General features: G+C 36.5%; 1 protein-coding gene across 1 annotated transcript; it reads right to left on the reverse strand.

The window, feature by feature from the left end:
- Window positions 1-1,875: 1,875 nt before the first annotated feature.
- On the reverse strand, window positions 1,876-18,410 carry optn (optineurin). Its single transcript, XM_055190536.2, has 15 exons — window positions 18,251-18,410; window positions 11,346-11,491; window positions 11,066-11,259; window positions 10,665-10,802; window positions 10,435-10,499; window positions 9,070-9,180; window positions 8,886-8,961; window positions 8,617-8,732; window positions 8,357-8,533; window positions 6,738-6,887; window positions 6,535-6,619; window positions 4,548-4,703; window positions 4,245-4,387; window positions 2,832-2,923; window positions 1,876-2,609 (listed from the first exon to the last, which is right to left on the reverse strand). The coding sequence occupies exons 2-15, from the start codon at window positions 11,485-11,487 to the stop codon at window positions 2,503-2,505; spliced, it is 1,752 nt and encodes a 583-aa protein (XP_055046511.2). The 5' UTR covers window positions 11,488-11,491; window positions 18,251-18,410; the 3' UTR covers window positions 1,876-2,502.
- Between the last annotated feature and the right edge of the window lie 110 nt (window positions 18,411-18,520).

Consider the following 18,520-nt stretch of genomic DNA (forward strand, 5'->3'; position numbering starts at 1 on the left):
CAGTATGGGAATACTGTGGGTATCCCAAAAACGAGCGCGGGTTGTCCTTAAAGATGGATATTCAGTTTGCAAGAAATGTGGACGAAGAGTGGCTGCAAAAGAAGGAAATAAGTCGAACATGTGCTACCATATTCGCAAACACATCCCTCTGTGCAGATAAAGGTGGGTTTTGTTTATAATTTAAAGCAGTATTATTTCCGTGTTGCAGAGGAAATCACAAAATCCAGTAATGAATATCGTCCATAAATCGGATGTGTGTTAAATTTTCGGTCGATCTGTTTTCGGACACAAAGCTGTTATATAAATGCACCTCTGAAGTGAACTGTCTTGAGAAAAGTCTTGATGGCATTTTCTTGTCGTTTAATATCAGTACAATGCCTGATAAAGCGCTGTTTATAAGCGCACATGTCTGCTTTGTTAACATGTGAACGCTGGTAACCTAACGTTATGTCTCTCTCTTGCGCGCACGCTCTCCATCTCGTTCTCTCAAAACACTAAAGCACATTTAAGTGATTTATTTTACAAGTAAATTTTAAGTTGAATATACATAGGCCATATCTAAAGAGAAATAACTTATTCCTTATTTTGTTCAAATGAGTGATGCAGCTTTATTTTGTCTTTATTTTTTTCAAACGTCTTTTTTTCTAAAAAAAAAAAGTTTGATATTATAAACCAAATGTTCAACCAAAAACCATATCTGTTTTCATTCATTTAAGTGTCATTATAGCTGATGATCATAATAATAATTTAATACCATATACCGTGAAACTATGAACACCGTGATAGTTTCTGAGACGATTATCATACCGTGAAAATCTCATACCGTTACAACCATAGTACTGGGGTTCTTTTTATACACACCTGAGACCTAATTGATCCATTATTAGTCACAGATGAACCTTATATGACAAGGCGACAACACTTATGTCTTTGCAAAAATGGACTCAACGAGCTTTACCAAGCTGTGAATATTAGAATACTTTTTGACAGTTTCGTTTTGCACTGAAACATTACTACAAAAGCTGTTGGGATTAAAATGAGCCATTTCTTGAAAACAAATTTTGATTAGAAATATATTTTAGCGGCACTTCATGTCAATTTGTACACAAGCGACAAGACTTTTGTCAGGTAGTCTATGTTTCACATTTATAGAATAACATTTACAATGCTAAATACTTTGATTTTCTATAATGACTTAGTTTGACTGCTGTTTATTTTTATGCTTCTGATCAGGAACGATTTAGATTTTATGTAAAACTGGATATTGCATTGTAAGTGACGTGTAGATCATTATTAGATATCACACACTGGACCACAACAGGGCATTAATCTTTTCAATACAATTAAATATTATGCCCATTTTTACCAGATGTTATAAAAGTGTCAGGTGTGTCTAGAATGTGTCTGTGAATTTTCAGCTCAAAATACCCCACAGATCATTTATTATAGCATGTCCAAAATGCCCCTATTTGGGTGGGAGCAAAAATGTGCTATTTTCATGCGTGAACCTTTTAATGCTAATAAGCTACTGCTTTTGGTAAAACATAGATCTGATTCCTGTGAATACAATCTGGGACAAAAGTATCTTTATCCGCATTAGCGCTAAAACGTGCTAACAAACACATTTAGAAAAGCTTTTGGGTAAAATTAACCAGTCAGTCAGTGGCCCTGGGCAGGGCTTTATCAATGAGATGTCACAATAACAAGAGAATCAAAACAGCATGTCTAATGAGACAGTTCTGGTTTCATAGGGATTAAAAAAGGAGGACTGGTGGACTTTTTTATTGTAAGGTAGTGCCAACACACACTTATGTCCAAACACCTTGTAAAAGTGGATTTTGCTAAATATGCCCTTTAAGTAAAAAAACTAAACAATAACTATGAAAATTGTGTTTATTAGAATCAGGCATGTATTAACAGATACACAACTGTTTGTCATTAGACGTACTCTTAGAAGTAACCACATACTAAAAGTAACTTCCCAAATCTAACTCTGTATCCTTGCTCATCAAACATGATAAAGTGCTTTAACAGTTTAACAAATAAAAGAAAAAAATATATTTTCTGTGAAATAATTCATCTTTAATGAGCATGATTAAACTGATCATTTCAAATATAACAAAACTAATATTTCTCTCTATAATCTGATCTCAATTTAGACTTCATCTTCATTTTTCTCAGAAACATTCATAAACAGAAATCTTTTTGCAAACAATAAACCAACTCGTACACTTCAGATCAATAGATTAACTCACTGTGTAATATATCTCACCCTGATTGTCCATCTGCAACATACAGTTATATACTTTATCTTAGTAGTTAACATTCATATATTTAGCATCCTAATGTTGCTGTTATTTAAGGTCTATTTAGATGAAGTCTACACGTTGATAATGTTTTTGTTAGGCGGGTTTATGTATCAGCATTGTGTCTGCATCCTTAGTACCGTAAAATAAAGCTTTTTTTATAGATTCACAGATATACGGTTACTAGGCAACAGATTCAGATGATGCAATCCATAATGTGAATCTGCAGGGTATCCAGGTCGGGCAGTACTTCTCCACACTTTGGACAAACATGTTCAGGAATATTCTGCTGCTGCCAATCACCTGAGAAACAAAGAGGTCAATCAGAAGTCATTTTTATATTCAGTACTATTAGTCGTGTTAGCTATAACATCACCATCAGTAGCGCATTTGATGTATACATGACAATGCATATTTAGTATTTAGCAGGGTTTTTTTTAGGACACAGAGGTTACCCAATAACAACAATAATAGAGGTCATATAGATCAGATGAAAAAATAGTGCCTTTAAAGAGAAGGACAAACCTCTGGCTCCTTGCAGATGTGGTGGAGACATAGGCCCTTGTGGATTGGCTCCACGTGATACATGTCTTCTTTGCATCTCGCTCATAGACTGCCTAAACAGGAAACAATAGCCTCATTTCAGTATGTACTCGCATCACAAAAATGGTCCCAAGCTGCCACTGGACCAGTACCCTTTTTTGAGGCACCCTCGAGTCATTTTGTGCCCTAGCATTTGCCACGGGCCGGCCCTCCATACTTTGTATGCGTATGCGTGTGGGTGATTCTCACGAAACCATTGAAACACCACGGCACTAATGATTTTAGCTTTAAAATGTGTAATATAGTAACATTAAAAGGCATCAGAATTAACACAATACTGTGTTCTACCTTGCACAATGTGTGATTTCAACATAAGAATTTATCATTGGAAATTTTATCTCATTTTCTGCTGAAATTTTTCATTACCGCAATGTGTCCGGCTGTGTTTGAACATGCGTTATGTTGTAATGTAATCAAATTAACACAAAAATATTAAGAAAAAAATAAATGGATGTTTTGCTAGACTACTTTAGATGACAGAAAAAATATTTACTGAATATTCACGTATAATAATAATGAAGAAAAATTAGGAAAATGATGTGTCCATGCCTGATGTTCTCATCCTCCGCAACACTTTTTGAGAACAGTTTAAGCACACATACAGAATTTTAATAAAGTTTGATTTTGAGTGACCAAGCACATGGACCAGTTACTTCAAGATGGCTACCAGGTAAGATCATTTTTTTACAGTTAATTTGAAATATTGTCTTGTCAGAATGCTTACACGACATTTTGATTATCATTACCGCAACAGATGCTTATTAAATGTTAATTTAATTAATAGAAGCATAATACTTTGATTTTAAATGCATGTGCAGAATCTCCAAATTATGTTCTTTCAGGTTTGTCATGTCATTTTGAAAATATGTCAGTGTTGATGATTTTATAGGACTAATTTTTTAAATTATGTTACAAAAAGTGTTAAATGATAAGTAAAAGTTTTTAAATTAATGTTCCCATTTACTCCAGACTTTGTTTTTCAATGTCTGGTGGGAAAAAAAGTAAATTTAAGCAATTTTTACATTTTCATGCTTGACATTTTTAAAACCAAGTTTTCGTGAGAATCACCCGTGTACAGAAGAATGTACTATGTAGCCGAGGGGAAATGCATTTTGTCGCAATGTGTCAAACGTTACACGTACAAGTCAAATAAACCATGCTTTGCAAGGCTGCGCATACGTTTGTGTAGACGCAAAAAAAAACTATACTCCAGTGATCTACCAAAATGCATCTTAATACCAGTTGTAAAGAGGGCCTTTGAAATGGTACTGCTCCAGGGACCACTCTCTCTGACAGTGTACATAGATAGGAAAGTGTATAAGCATGCATACGCACCTGCCGAGTGAGTCCATCTCTTCTTGAAGTTGGCTGTGCTGTTTCTTCACATACTCCAGTTGAGCGGACAGACGCTCTTTCTCCTCATGAATCTTCTCACGAGCTTCTCGTTCTGCATGGAAATCCTGGGAATATATCTCTGCCTGCGTGCACACAAAGGGTGAATATAAATGAGAGGTTTTATTTATACATTGAGTTTATTACAGTATAGTAAAGGAAGTCTTCTTAAAATAATAATAATAAAAAAAAACATTTTATACTGTATATGTGTCACTACTACTTGTATTCCCCAACAGTCCGTACCTGAGCTTTAAAAACAGATATGGTCTCCAGCTCCTTCTCCTTCTGGAAGATTTCCATCTTCATTTCATCTATCTTCTGTTGTTTGTCTGCCAGGGCCTTTTCAGCTGCGGTAAACCTTACCTGAAGGTCTTCATATTCTTCCTTTGATACACTCCCCTGATCACACACACAAACGTGCAATAAGAAAAATTAACCACCGACATGCCAAAAATCATGTTACATTAATCCCAAAAACAAGTAACAGTTGCCTTGAAGTAACAGAGACTAACCAAATATAAAAGTAAATGAAAGTCTTGTACTGTACATTTTTAATAAGAATATAAGTGATGCCATTCTTTGCAAAATATTTTTTTATATATATGCTTGTCCTAAAATGCAGCTTGGATCCTTTTTCTATGAGATTTGTATGTTTTTCATAAAAGTATAATTGCTTAGTAAAGGCATGATGTGAAATAACATTTATGTCCATAGCACAAACCGTACAGACATTTAAAGTTATACGTTTGTTAGGACCTGGGTTAAGAAAAAGCTATGAATTTATAGTGATTGTAAAATTATTGACTCACCCTCAAGCCATCCAAGATACATATATCCATCCTTTTTATACGAACACATATTCAGATATTTTTGAAAATGTCCTACTTTTTCCAATATTTATAATGGATGAATATGGTGTCTGCCCTCCTTCAAGCCCAAAGAAAGTGCATCCATCCTTCGCAAAAATACTCAACACCGCACCAAAGGGATAAATAAATGCCTACTGCTGGTAATTGATGCGATGATGTAAGAAAAGTATTCATATTTAAAACGTTACAAACGAAAATAACTATCTTCCAGTAACAACACCATCTTAAGACTCCTCTGCATTCAAAAGAGAGTATCAGTGTAGTGTACGCACTTTTCTTAGTAATGTATGACGAATGCGAAGGGTTGTTTTGCTCCCCTGCTTTGTGTCTCCGCCCTCCGCATTCGTTATACATCACTAAAAGTGTAAAAAAGTATAAAAGTGCGTACACTACATTGATACTCTCTCCTGAATGCAGGAGTCCCACACTGCCTTTTTTTTGATAAAGGGTGAGAGGTGCGCAAACACAAAAGAGAAAAATTGAAAAATCATTCCAAAAAGTCGCCTGCCACTGCCATAAATGCATTCTGTGTGATTCGTCCCTTAGATGGTGACGTTACCGAGAGATAGTCATTTTAGTTTGTAAAGTTTTAAATGTGGATATTTATCTTACAAAACTTTGTATTGATTACGCTTAGTAGGGATTTATTTATCCCCCTGGAGCTGTTTGGATTACTTTCAAAAATATCTGAATAGGTGTTCATATGAAAAAGGATGGTTAAATCCATCTCAGATGGCTAAAGGGTAAGTAAATCATAGGGTAATAAAAATTTTAGACAATCTATCGCTGTAAACTCTTTTAACTAAAATAGCACACTTTTTTAACTCTTTCCCCCAGGATTTTTTAAAAAAGATGCCAGCCAGCACCAGTATTTTTTATTATTTTCACAAAAGTTTAATGCCTTCAAGAAAAAAAAATTCTTTAAATAGATAAACATACAATATATCAAATGAAAATGCATTTTATCCTACCTTTATTTGTTTCCTTTTTATCACCTCTCAAATATAGGTATGTTTCTTCCAAAATACCCAATTTTGAGCAAAAAGCTGAGATAATTGCATTTTTGTAAATGTTTTTTGTTAAAGATCAGATTCATAGCGATGATCAAAATATACATGAACTGTTTGCCCTAAGGAGATACTTCTGGGTTTTATAAGAGTTTCTGCCACCTGGTGGAAAATAGCAGAAATACGGATTGCTGGAAAAACTCATCATTGGCAAGAGCGTTTTCACTTAATTGATGAGTTACCTCATCAATAGCGGGGAAAGAGTTAAAAAAAATTTTGGTTTAACTTAAAAAAGTAAGATACCTGGTTGCCTTCAAAAAATTATTTAACTTAAAAATATTAATTGACACAAACCTCTCTCTTCTTGTTCTCCTCTTGAAGTTCCTTATAATCCTCAAACAGCTTGGTATAGGCGTCTTTTAGTTGGTTCAGATTACTCCTGGCACCGAAAAATACAGAAATATATTATTATTATTATTATTATTATTATGCAATGATGTGATTGTATTCTATAATGAGAAACATTTTTATCAGACTGAAGTTGTTTATTTCAGCACTTTTCATCTTGAGTCTTCTTCTGTTCTAGTTTGACAGCAGCTTGTAGACTTTCCATCTGAACCTTCAGACCCTCGTTCTCAGTCTGGACCTTCTGTCTGTCTCCGAGCTGAGTCTTCAGACTGCTCAGATTCTGCTCCAGGTCTTTACATCTACAGATAAAGAGCGTAAGGAGATTTTTAATGTCTTGCTTATTCATTGGTTCAATGTTATTCTGAATAACAAAAAACATATCATCACAAGTTAAATGTTCATGATGGGAAGGTAACGTTCATGATGACTTTATTAATTGTGGCTCAATGGCTATGCTATGGGTCATTGTCTTGTTGCATCTAACAGGCTGATAACATTTACAATACACAGAATTTGAAATGAAAAAACTATTGCATTAAAACAATCTTATATAATAGGAAGACTAAAAATTAGATATTAGGCATTTTCCAAACTATCGGTATCGGCATTCATAATGGCCGATAAATGAATATTTTAAAAAAATGGACAAAACAGCCTTCAACCATGTCATGAGTGTTGCCGTTGTATAGTTTGTCCACCAGAGGGCACTCTACAACCTCCCTGTTGGCAACACTCGTGTATAACTAGTCACACGGCCAGAGTCGGGCAAAGAGAACAACAGTTAAGTGAGTTCATGGTGAGTTGGTCACGAAACATATATTGGACAGTCAGGTGAATTCGTGAGATGCAGATAATACAATTTACATACATTTATTTTCTAATGAAAACCCCAAAATAAGTTTGGAAAATGGGGGTGTCGTCTTATATTCGGGTATATACGCTAATTATAAGGTAGCTTATAAGGCAATATAGGGATTAATTATTACACACGCACACAAACATTTAGGAGTGACCTTTATCTTGTTTAATGATAACAAATAACTAATGTTAGGGAAATCTGTTAATGTTTTGTTGCGCGTTTCTGAAATAATAATAATAAAAAAATATTGGCCGATATATCGGAATATCAGATTTTAAAACAAACAAACATTTGTATCGGTATCGGCCTTTAAAATCCTTTATCGGTCGGGCTCTACTAAAAATGCTCTTTTGAAGTGTAAAAGTAATCAAGAATACATAAATTGGTGATCCGGTGATCTATAGTGATCAGATCTATAGACAAATATAGAAAACACATTTTAGAAAATGTCCTAGCTCTTTCAAGCTTCATAACAGATAGAAAAAAGTCAAATTTCTTCAAGCCTAAAGAATCAAAAGTAAAAAAAAAGTAATCCATATGAATCCATACGATCAAAAAGGCCTTCTTCTTAGGGTAATCCATGCAATTTTGTAAGATACATTTTTTTATTTAAAACTTTACAAACGAAGCTAACTAGCCTCCAGTAACAACGGCATCTTGTACTCCTCTGCTTTCACTAGAGAGTTTTAGCGTAGCAAGCAAATATTGCCATACCTGTAAGCGGCTGCGTAGTGATGTAATAGCGTAGGGGTGCAGAAGCACAGATCAAAACAAAAACGCCAGTCATAAGCTAAAATTTTCATTGCCATTAAAGTGAAATTACACAAGCGCCTGATAAAAATGCTCATTTACAATAAAACATGTCAGCCGCATTTAGAGGGTTTTGCACCTTAAATATAAATAACAGACCTGTCCTGTAGGTTTTGTTTCATTTTCTCTGCTTCATCCAGTTTGCTCTGAGCTTGTGTTAACTCATTACTGAGCTTCATCAGCTGAGCGTTCAGACCCTCGTTCTCGGTCTGGACCTTCTGTTTGTCTCCGTGCTGAGTCTTCAGAGCGCTCAGATCTTGCTCCAGGTCTTTACACCTGCATTTACACCAAGACATTTTCTTTAATGCATATTGCTTACTCATTGATCTTCAGAAAAATTGTTTGTTGGTGTTCCTGACCTGTCCTGCAGGTTTTTTTTCATGTTTTCGGCCTCGTCCAGTTTGCTCTGAGTCTGTTTTAACTCATCAACAAGCTTCATCAGCTGAGCCTTTAGGTTCTGAACCTCATCACTTGACTGATAAAGACAAACAAACACATGACTTCATTACATCAAATCAAATCCAAGCAAAACATTCAGCCATGACCTCTTATTTCCCTAATCATTCTTATATGTGCCATACATTTCCAAGATCATGAAATGTTTAAATAAATACAGGGTACGGATTACATCTTCAGTTGCGCAGGGCAGAGACGTTTGTGTGGTTCCCTCACTGTGTTCCTCTTTCTGCTGCAACTCCGCAATCCTGGAAACACACATTTACATTATTTATTGAGCATTTTATCCAAAAGTGCTCAATGTTTAAGTCACACACAAAGGTCAAACAACTTGAGCTTAAGGGACTCCAGTCTACCTTGCCTGGGCGTCCTGAAGCTTTACATGAAGTGCTTCCTTCTGATCCGTCTCGATCCTGAGAGATTGAAGCAGCTGTCTCACTGTCTGCTCCTCTGATTCAGCTTTTAGTCTGTTCACACACAGTTATGTCACATTAAGACATTTATGCATTCAACTATAAACAATAGTTTATACAGTAATGGACAAAAATATTGGCACCCTTTGTGAATATGAGCAAAGAAAGCTGTGAAAATAAATCAGCATTCTTTTTCCTTTTTTTCTTTTATTAAAAAATTCAGTAAAATCCCATGTTTCATTGATGAAAAATATTTGAAAGTGGGGGGGATCACTTAATTTTTTTTCTCAAATATTGTTTGCCACAATTTGCAGGACGGCCCGCCTAAGCTGGGAAACCCTACCGCCTTAACTAGGTCGTTCAAAAAAAAATGCATGCGCGCCACACGGCCTAAATACATGTTGTGATGAGCACAACCACAACTTGTGGTTATGCATGTGTGGTTATGGAGGTGCCGTTTCCCTTTATTTATTTATTTTGCTTTCTGACCCCAAGATTGATCTAATTTAAGTTCTCCATCTGTGATGCATGGAGAGTCTTTGTCTACTCAAATTATTCTCCTTATTGTGCATTAAGACAAAATAAACACACGTCCTCTTCAGGCAGATTTGCAATCTTCAGTCGATTAAAACATCTTCATTATTTCCCTGATTTTGGAATTAGATGTTTTTATGGTTTAACGGTTTTTCTTCAAGCCACTTTCTAGTTTGTGTAGCAACAATCTTTAGCAGAATATCAGTAGTATTTGGTTTTACCTATTGTTATAAATGATTAAGGGGATTTGGGCGTTGTGTTACTTCATATTTATTCCCCATATACAATTATATGACTTCAATGAAACAATTTTAATTTAACTACAATTTTCACTGCTTTCTTTGCTCAAGGGTGCCAATATTTTTGTCCATGACTGTATGAGACAAAGGGAATCTGCACACTTTTTGTCACACTGTCATCAACTATTACGTTCTCTGTAAAAATGCAATTATATTAAGGGAGACAAATACTTTTTTGGGGTTTGAGAAAAGTCAAATTTTGTTAATTATTGGACAAATCTGAATGCTTAATTTTGATAGTTATACGTTACATTAGATATTTAGGCATTTGGCAGATGCCTTTTAATCCAAAGCAACTTTGCATTTATCAGTATATGTGTTCTCTGATAATCAAACCCATGACTTTTGCCTAGCTAAGAAGACAGTGCTCTACCTATTGAACTACAAAAACACATTTTCAATCTTTTGGACATACTGTATTTCACATTTTCACTGGGTTTTATTCCCTGTTGGCTTTAGGAAGTGCCATACTTACATGCAGGACATTGACTGGTCCTTCTGTGCGCCGGCCAAATTTTTAGTCTCGTTTATTTCATCTTTCTGTGAGACGAAGCACATAATAAACATAACAAATAATAATGTTTCGTTAAAATCGAAAAAATAAATAATTATTGCGAGATAAAATTGGCGGTTGAAAGATTGCAATAGAAATGAAAAGTCCCCATTGAGATACAAAAGTGTGTGTGTGTGTGTGTGTGTGCTTACAGCAAATCTGATCTCGATAAAGGAGTCGTTTGGTGAACTTTCCCCCATTTTCAGCTGAAGTTCAGAGTTTAAAGCCACCAGATCATTCTTCTCAGCCTGAAGTCGAGCGATCTGACCTCTCAACACCTCCAGCTCAGACTGTAAACAACAGAAATGTAAATTTAGTTCACACAAAATGGAGGTCACTTGAACAACAAAAGCGAGTAAACTGATTTCCCCTTGAACCACAAAAGGGGATTTTTTTTTATCTGCACACAGCTTGTTAAGAGAACTTATGACTGTGTGTGTGAATTTTTTATTTTTTAGGGCAACAGGCAACAATAAACAATAAAGAAATGTCATAAATCTTTTTATTTCATTGATTTTAAGAATTGACTATATTAAAGTCTAGGGTGTTTCACCTCCAGTCCGCTCTTCTCCAGCTCTTTAACTCTTTTCTTCAAAGTCTCATTTTCTGCATCCGCGGCGGTCAGTCTGGCTTTGGCTTCACCTAGTCGTTTTTCCAGGAAATCTTTTTCTTCCTTTTGTTTCTCCTTCCATGTGGATAAGCCTTCAAATCTCTCCTTCATGGACACATTGGTCTGTTTCAGAGCCTCTAAAGGGTTCAAAGAGGAAAGTTTGTGTTGAGTAAAGTAGAATTGACAGACATAAATAGAGAAATGAAGATTGATTGTCTCTTACCCTTCAGTTCTCTGTTCTCCTTGATAAGGGTGTTCATTTGTTGAATCGTCTCCTCTAAACTAGCCAGATTCCCGGTGCCTGGTCCTGGGCCCCCAAGTGGGTGACTGATGTCACCGTTCATCATCGATGAACCAGATGCCATAGCTCTGAAATACCAAGATGTAAATCTTAAAGGGGACAGAGAATGAAAAACCATTTTTACCTTGTCTTTGTTGAATAATGGTAGTCTACCCACATTCACAAATGTCAGCCAGAAAACAGCCCAATCTGAAAAACTGATGCTTATGACATCACAGGCATCTAACTGCCCATCCACTTTAAAATAATTGGCTACATTTTTTGAGTGGCAGCAAAGTCAGCCAATCAGTACTGAGATTGCAAGTTAAGCCAGTAGGGGGAGCCAAATAGGTGCAAAACCACTTGTTTGAAATCCCCCACCCTAATAGAGCTATCTGAGAGAGGTTTTTAGGAAGCTTCTAAGGCATTACAGACCCAAACAAAAAATGTTTTGTCTACATGTCACATCACAGAACAAGGATAAATACCCGTTCAATCATTCTATGTCACCTTTAATATAGCTTGACTAGTAAATATGGCACTTTTTGGAGTTTTCATTTTGGTGTGTGTGCCACTTATCCTTTCTTTTAATTCCATTCAGAATTTTAAGCAAAAACAGGTCGAAAGAAGTACAGCTCAACATTTATGACCATACCAGTCAACACTTCTGTTTTTCCTGGGAGTCTCCCGTATTTCGCACTCATCTCCCGCCCCCTTCCCGTTTTGTCATTTACTCCCAGTCGTATGCAAAGGTTTGGCACCCCTGACAATTTTCATTTATAAATATTTGGGTGTTTGGATCCGCAATTTCATTTTGCTCTATTAAATAACTGAAAGACACGCTAATATTTCACTAGTGAAATGAGGTTTATTGGATTAACAGAAAATGTGCAATATACATCAATATGAAATTAGACAGGTGCATAAATTTGGGCACCCCAACAGAAAAATACCATCAATATTTAGTAAAGCCTCCTTTAGCAGAAATAACAGCCTCTAGACAAGGGGTCTCCGACCTTTTTCTGAGCAAAGGCTACCACAATGGATAAAACAATCTGGATGGCAACTTTTTTGTTTTACCTATCGATTAAATGTTTTGTTACTTGTTGATATGTTTTATCATTTTTAAATTTTTATTAAAATTTAAAAATTCATAAAAGAATAAAAATATGTAATAAATAAATATTACAATTGAGGCTTTTAATAGAATGTGCTTTGGCGGGCAACTCACAGACTCTGTGCGGGCAACCATGGGCACTATTTTGGAGACCAGCTTCCTATAGCCTGTAATGAGTGTCTGGATTCTGGATGAATATTTTTAACCATTCCTCCTTGCAAAACATCTCCTGTTCAGTTAGGTTTGATGGTTGCTGAGCATGGACAACCCACTTCAAATCGCCCCACAGATATTCAATGATATTCAGGTCTGGGGACTGGGATGGTTATTCCAGAACATATCAAATAGATACTTGTTCCTCTGCGTTAATGCCCGAGTAGATTTTGAGCAGTGTTTTGGGTCGTTGTCTTGTTGAAATATCCAGCCCTGGTGGTGAAACTTCAACTTTATGACTGATTCCTCAACATTATTCTCAAGAATTTGCTGATATTGCGTGGAATCCATGTGACCCTCAACTTTAACCAGATTCCCAGTACCACCAGCACTGGCCACACAGCATGATGAAACCTCCACCAAATTTTACTGTGGGTAGCAAGTGTTTTTCTTGGATGCTGTGTTCTTTTGCCGCCATGCATAACGCCCCTTGTTATGACCAAATAACTCAATCTTTGTTTCATCAGTCCACAGCACCTTATTACAAAATTAAGCTAGCTTGTCCAAAATGCGTTTGCATACCTCAAGCGACTCAGTTTGTGGCGTGTTTGCAGAAAAGGCTTCTTTCGCATTAAATTTGTGACACCATCTGCAGCAAGTTGATGTTGTAGGTCTTTGGTCAAAAACAGCCCACAGACCACCTCCATTTTCACCATCCTTCGCCTTTGCCTCTCCAATATTTTATGTGGTCTGCCACTTCTGGTCTTAACAAGAACTGTGCTTGAGGTCTTCCATTTCCACACTATTGTTCCTCACAGTGGACACTGACAGCTTATATCTCTGCGTTATAAGAGTTTTTGTAGCCCCTAAACCCTACTGTTGTACAATCTTTTTTTTTTAGGTCATTTGAGAGTTGTTTTGAGGCCTCCATGATGCCACACTTCAGAGGAGAGTCAAAGAGAACAACAACTTGCAATTGGCCACCTTAAATACCTTTTCTCATGATTGGAATTGGGTGCACATGTCTATGAAGTCCAAGGCTTAATGAGCTCACCAAACCAATTGTGTGTGTTCCAATTAATACGTGCTAAGTAGTTACAGGTTTTCTAATCAAAAAAAGGGTCCCCATTTATGCACCTGTCTAATTTCGTTTTGATGCATATTGCACATTTTCTGTTAATCCAATAAACCTTATTTCATTAGTACTGAAATATTACTGTGTCCTTCAGTTATTTAAAGGTGCAATTTGTAAGATATTTGCAGTAAAATGTCCAAAAACCACTAGGCCAGTGTTATATATTTTGTCCAGCTGATTACTATCAATATCTGTAACGTTTTCAACTACTTGTAAATCGTGAGAAAATTTCCATTCAAAACATTGTTACGGGGCAGTGCAGTCTCATTTTAATGACGTTAATATCCATGTGACCCTTTGTCACCGCCTTTACTGACGTAAACCACATGACAACAGTGGTCGAGCTTGAAAAAATAAAGGCTGGAGCACAAATTTAGTGTAAATAAACGTATATTTTCACTTTTTACACATTTTAATTGCATTTCTAGCGAGAAATTAGTATTGTAGTTTTCAAATATGTGATTAGTTATCACAAAGGCGCTCTCTGTTTATATTTCAAACACGCTGCCTTTGAAGTGCGTCGGAAAGCCTTTCTCTGAGCGGCCTTCAGGCCTCCGAGTCCGAAGTCATGTCCTCATGAGGCAGCAAGTCCTCACAGCCTTGAGTTTTCGGACGCAGCCATTGTCGTGGACAAATGCGGAACTATGCGATAGCGCCTGTCAGGCTACGTGCTTGCTTATGAACTTATGGATAACTCTTTACCGTCTGCCGCTGGTTGTGTCAGCTCCTGTAACGCGTACGGGCCAACCAAACGACCCAAGAAGAGTTTGGAACAAAACGAGGGAGGATCAATTTGGTGTTGCATTATCTGGACATTAACATTTAACTAGACCGAGATTCTGATCCTGCTTGTGTTTTACGCGATGGGTGAGTTGTTTTGATTCGTAACCATTCAAAAAACGTATGCTATTATATTGATCACAACATTAGTGTGTAGATTGTAATCAGCGCGTCTTCCCGCGGACGATATGCACATCAAAAGGTATTGTACAGCAATATAAATGGTCATTTACAATAAGATTTGTACTGTCAATACATTATGTGAAAAATCATTGTAGATTGTAAGTTGAAAACTTAATTCTGTGCTGTGTTAACCATCGAATTTGGACTAATACTGTAATATCTATGACTAAGAATTTCGTTTTGAACATCAAATATAAACTTACATAATGAAATAAACGATGTCATCAAAAGCAACATTTATAAGACTTGATTACCTTATCCATCAACGTGATTTCTCGTTCTCGTCTGATTGATGGCCATCAGCGGTTGAGTTAAAGACTACAAATCCCATAATTCCACGCTGCTTCAGAGCGTCAGTAAACAACATCATTGTTATTGTTTGATCTGGCGCCATCTAGCGGCCGGATAAATACAAATTGCATCTTGATGGATCAAAATGAAATCGCTGATCCATTCCAAACACCCAGATATTTATACATGGAAATCATGGAAATTGTCAGGGGTGCCCAAACTTTTGCATACGACTGTATTATTCCAATGTTGTCATGTTGCCAGAGCATAAGTCTTCAAATAAGAGCATACTACTAGTGGCAATGAAGTCATCTAAGTAACCCTATATTCTAACTTAAAGTATACATGCCACACATTTAAAGCCATACGAAGGAGGCAGACTGTCTGACTGATTACAATAAACATAAAAAAAAGGTTACAGTCAGGCAAGAAAGGGCAGCTATAAACGCATCCCAGATCCCCTCCAATTGAACAGGTAAACATGATAGCCTCACTGAGACCCCTTCTTCATCATAAAGATAAAGAACAGTTCACACATTTGCCCTTAGATTTACTCTTGACTTAAGCTTTGATTGAATCTTGAACAAAAGGTCATCAACTCAATGGAACAAACAAAGGCACGATAACCAACTATTAGCTTCAATTACCTTCTTATTTTCTTTCATATTTAGGTAAGCAGATATATATGATAATAATTAATCAAACAATAACCTAAAACTATACTTCCACACTGGTTGTGTTAGATCAATATAACATTATTTTGATAGAGAGTTGACAACTGGAGGCAGACTATTAATAGCTAGATGTCGCTATTTATCTATGAATGTTGATACTTAATGGGGTGGTTTCCCGGACAGGGATTATCTTAAACCAAGACTAGGCCTTAGTTTAATTAGGAAATACTAGTTTTAACAAACATGCCTTACTAATAACATTACTTCTGTGCATTTTGAGGCAAAACAAATGGTACTAATGTATTTTAAAATATGTCAGTGCAAGTTGTTTTCAGTTTGGACAGCTCTTACATTTATTTTAGTCTAGGACTAGTCTAATCCCTATCCGGGAAACCGCCCAATGAGAATTAACAATGTTTACATGTTTGTTTGTTTTTTATAAAATTGTAACAAGTATTAACGTTAAGGTATACTAAATTACTGTAGTGTGCTGGATAGGGTTTCCAAAGGTGAAACATATGTGGAGGCATTGGGAGGTTGCTGAAAGTAGAGTTTTTCCTCAAATAAATCCTCAAATGATTCTTACATTGTTAATCATTCTTTTAAATACATGCTATAGTGTATTTATGCTGTCATTTTAGTGCTAGCCTGTCACTCTTCGTGCACCAAAAGATTTGAAAAGACATTACAGACATTTTCAAAAGACATTACTGTATAAAGTGCACTGTCATAGTTTTAGTACTGAATGTTTAAGGTGCAGTGTGTAATATTTTAGAAGGATCTCTTGACAGAAATGCAAAATAATATACAAAACTATATGATCAGGGGTGAATAAAGACCTTTTATAATGAACCGTTATGTTTTTATTACCTTAGAATGAGCTGTTTTTATCTACATACACCAAGGGTCCCCTTTCATGGAAGTCGCCATTTTGTGCAGCCATGTTTTTACAGAAGCCCTTAACGGACAAACTTTTTTACTAAGTTGTCTCCAGCGATGACATGTTTGTCCCGTAACGCGGCTAACGTAGCTTCTCTATGTGTTTCAAAAGTGAGGGGTGAGCATAGACCGTAAAAAATATGGACGTAGTGTCCGTGACGTCACCATTGGTTTGTGAAGATCGCTTTTGAAGCTTAAAGTAGGCGTTGCCTGCCGTCGCCATCTTGGCCGCGCGTTCCCGCAAATTACTCGCGGAAAACCGAAAATGGGTAAAGAGGCGGGGCATGGGTGAAGCTGAGGTGAAACCACGCCCGCCTAGCGCGAGTCTAGTGACAACAGTGGCTGTTCAACTGACACTTAAGCGGCCACGCCCTTAATTATGCAGAAGTTTAAGGCTTAATAAAATCTAAACGGACGAGTTACAAAAAAATTCACCCGCCTCACAGTTGTCATGAAGGGCAAAATTAGCTATATAGGCCAAAAACACGTTTTGTACCAGGCTGTAAACATATTATTTTCTACTGTAAAGTTGGCCATTTTTAACATGGGAGTCTATGGGAATTGACTCCCTTTTGGAGCCAGCCTCAAGCGGCCAGTCGATGAATTGCAGTTTAAGTCACTTCCGTGTTGGCTTCATTAGAGAGATCGGAAGGTTGCCCCTCGGGGGTGAGCACAGTGGACTAAGCCGTTGGTTGCAATGTGCAACCTCACCACTAGATGCCACTAACATTTACACACTGCACCTTTAAGGTTTGGGAATGTGGTTGATCTGGTAAAAATTGTAGCATAGCACTGCTAAGAAAAACAAAACAAATTCCAATGTTGTTACAAATGCCATTATGAACCATCAGCTGTGTATCATCAAATTAATTTGCGTAATGTTTATGTAGTGTGTCGTCGGGCCTTATTCCATTAGGATTTAATAGTGTCTACCCAATACAATTCCCATTATAACCATTAAATCCATTAGAATTTCTATGACGGTTTCAGTTTTGTTTCTCGGCAGGATGACCTTCAACTAAATAAATAACATGACATCAATGCACACCAATGACCACATAACATTAGCACGTGTGAAATCTATACTATATATTGAATATAAAAGCACTGTATAGTCGTATATTAGTACTCTGTACTGTTACATGCATTCAGTTGTATACTCTATATGCTACTATAAACAATATGTACTCTAAATTCTTATAACGCTAATCTAACTTATTCGTTATGAGTTACTCTATTATAGTGGCAATTGTGATTATTTGCGTATCGTCAAGAAAAGATGTTTACATTTATGAGCAGTAAAAAACTCTTTTACTTTCGTTTCATTATTCTCAAACCATTACATCTGCTGTAACGCTGACAGTTAAAATCTCACCATTTCACATCATCGACAGATTTCGCAACACATCTTAACGGTGATTACACAAGAAAACGAAAGTTAATAATACTTATTTTGAAAGTTAAATAAAATCCACCCTCGGGTGTTTTGTATCTACGCGACAATTCAAATCTAATCGCAGGCGCTTTCATGTGAAGACATTCATAGACATTTATTAAAGAGCAATACAAAACTCACCGAGGTTTCACTTCTCGTGTCTTATTCAGCTTGTTTTGGGAAAAACGCGTTTCCTGATTCAGACGTCAGATCTAAATGTAACATTCAGATCTGTTATCCGGTAGGATGGGTCTAATCTACGCCCAAGACTTTCGATAATACCAAGTCACCGCAGTTCTACTACAGTGAATGGGAAAACAGCATATAATACATCCGCTTTGGGGAGGGAAGTCCCGCCTTTCAGTTAAAAAGAGTCAATCATCAGTCGTGAAAGACCCTTTGGGGCGGGGC

This window comes from Misgurnus anguillicaudatus, chromosome 1, assembly GCF_027580225.2.
Source record: "Misgurnus anguillicaudatus chromosome 1, ASM2758022v2, whole genome shotgun sequence".
NCBI lineage: Eukaryota > Metazoa > Chordata > Actinopteri > Cypriniformes > Cobitidae > Misgurnus > Misgurnus anguillicaudatus.

Coding starts and splice junctions, on each gene's coding strand:
- optn (XM_055190536.2), bottom strand. CDS start 11,487: ATGGCATCTGGTTCATCGATGATGAACGGTGACATCAGTCACCCACTT. Junction 11,260..11,345: donor GGAGAACAGAGAACTGAAGG/GTAAGAGACAAT, acceptor TGAACCCTTTAG/AGGCTCTGAAACAGACCAAT. Junction 10,803..11,065: donor TGGAGAAGAGCGGACTGGAG/GTGAAACACCCT, acceptor TGTTGTTTACAG/TCTGAGCTGGAGGTGTTGAG.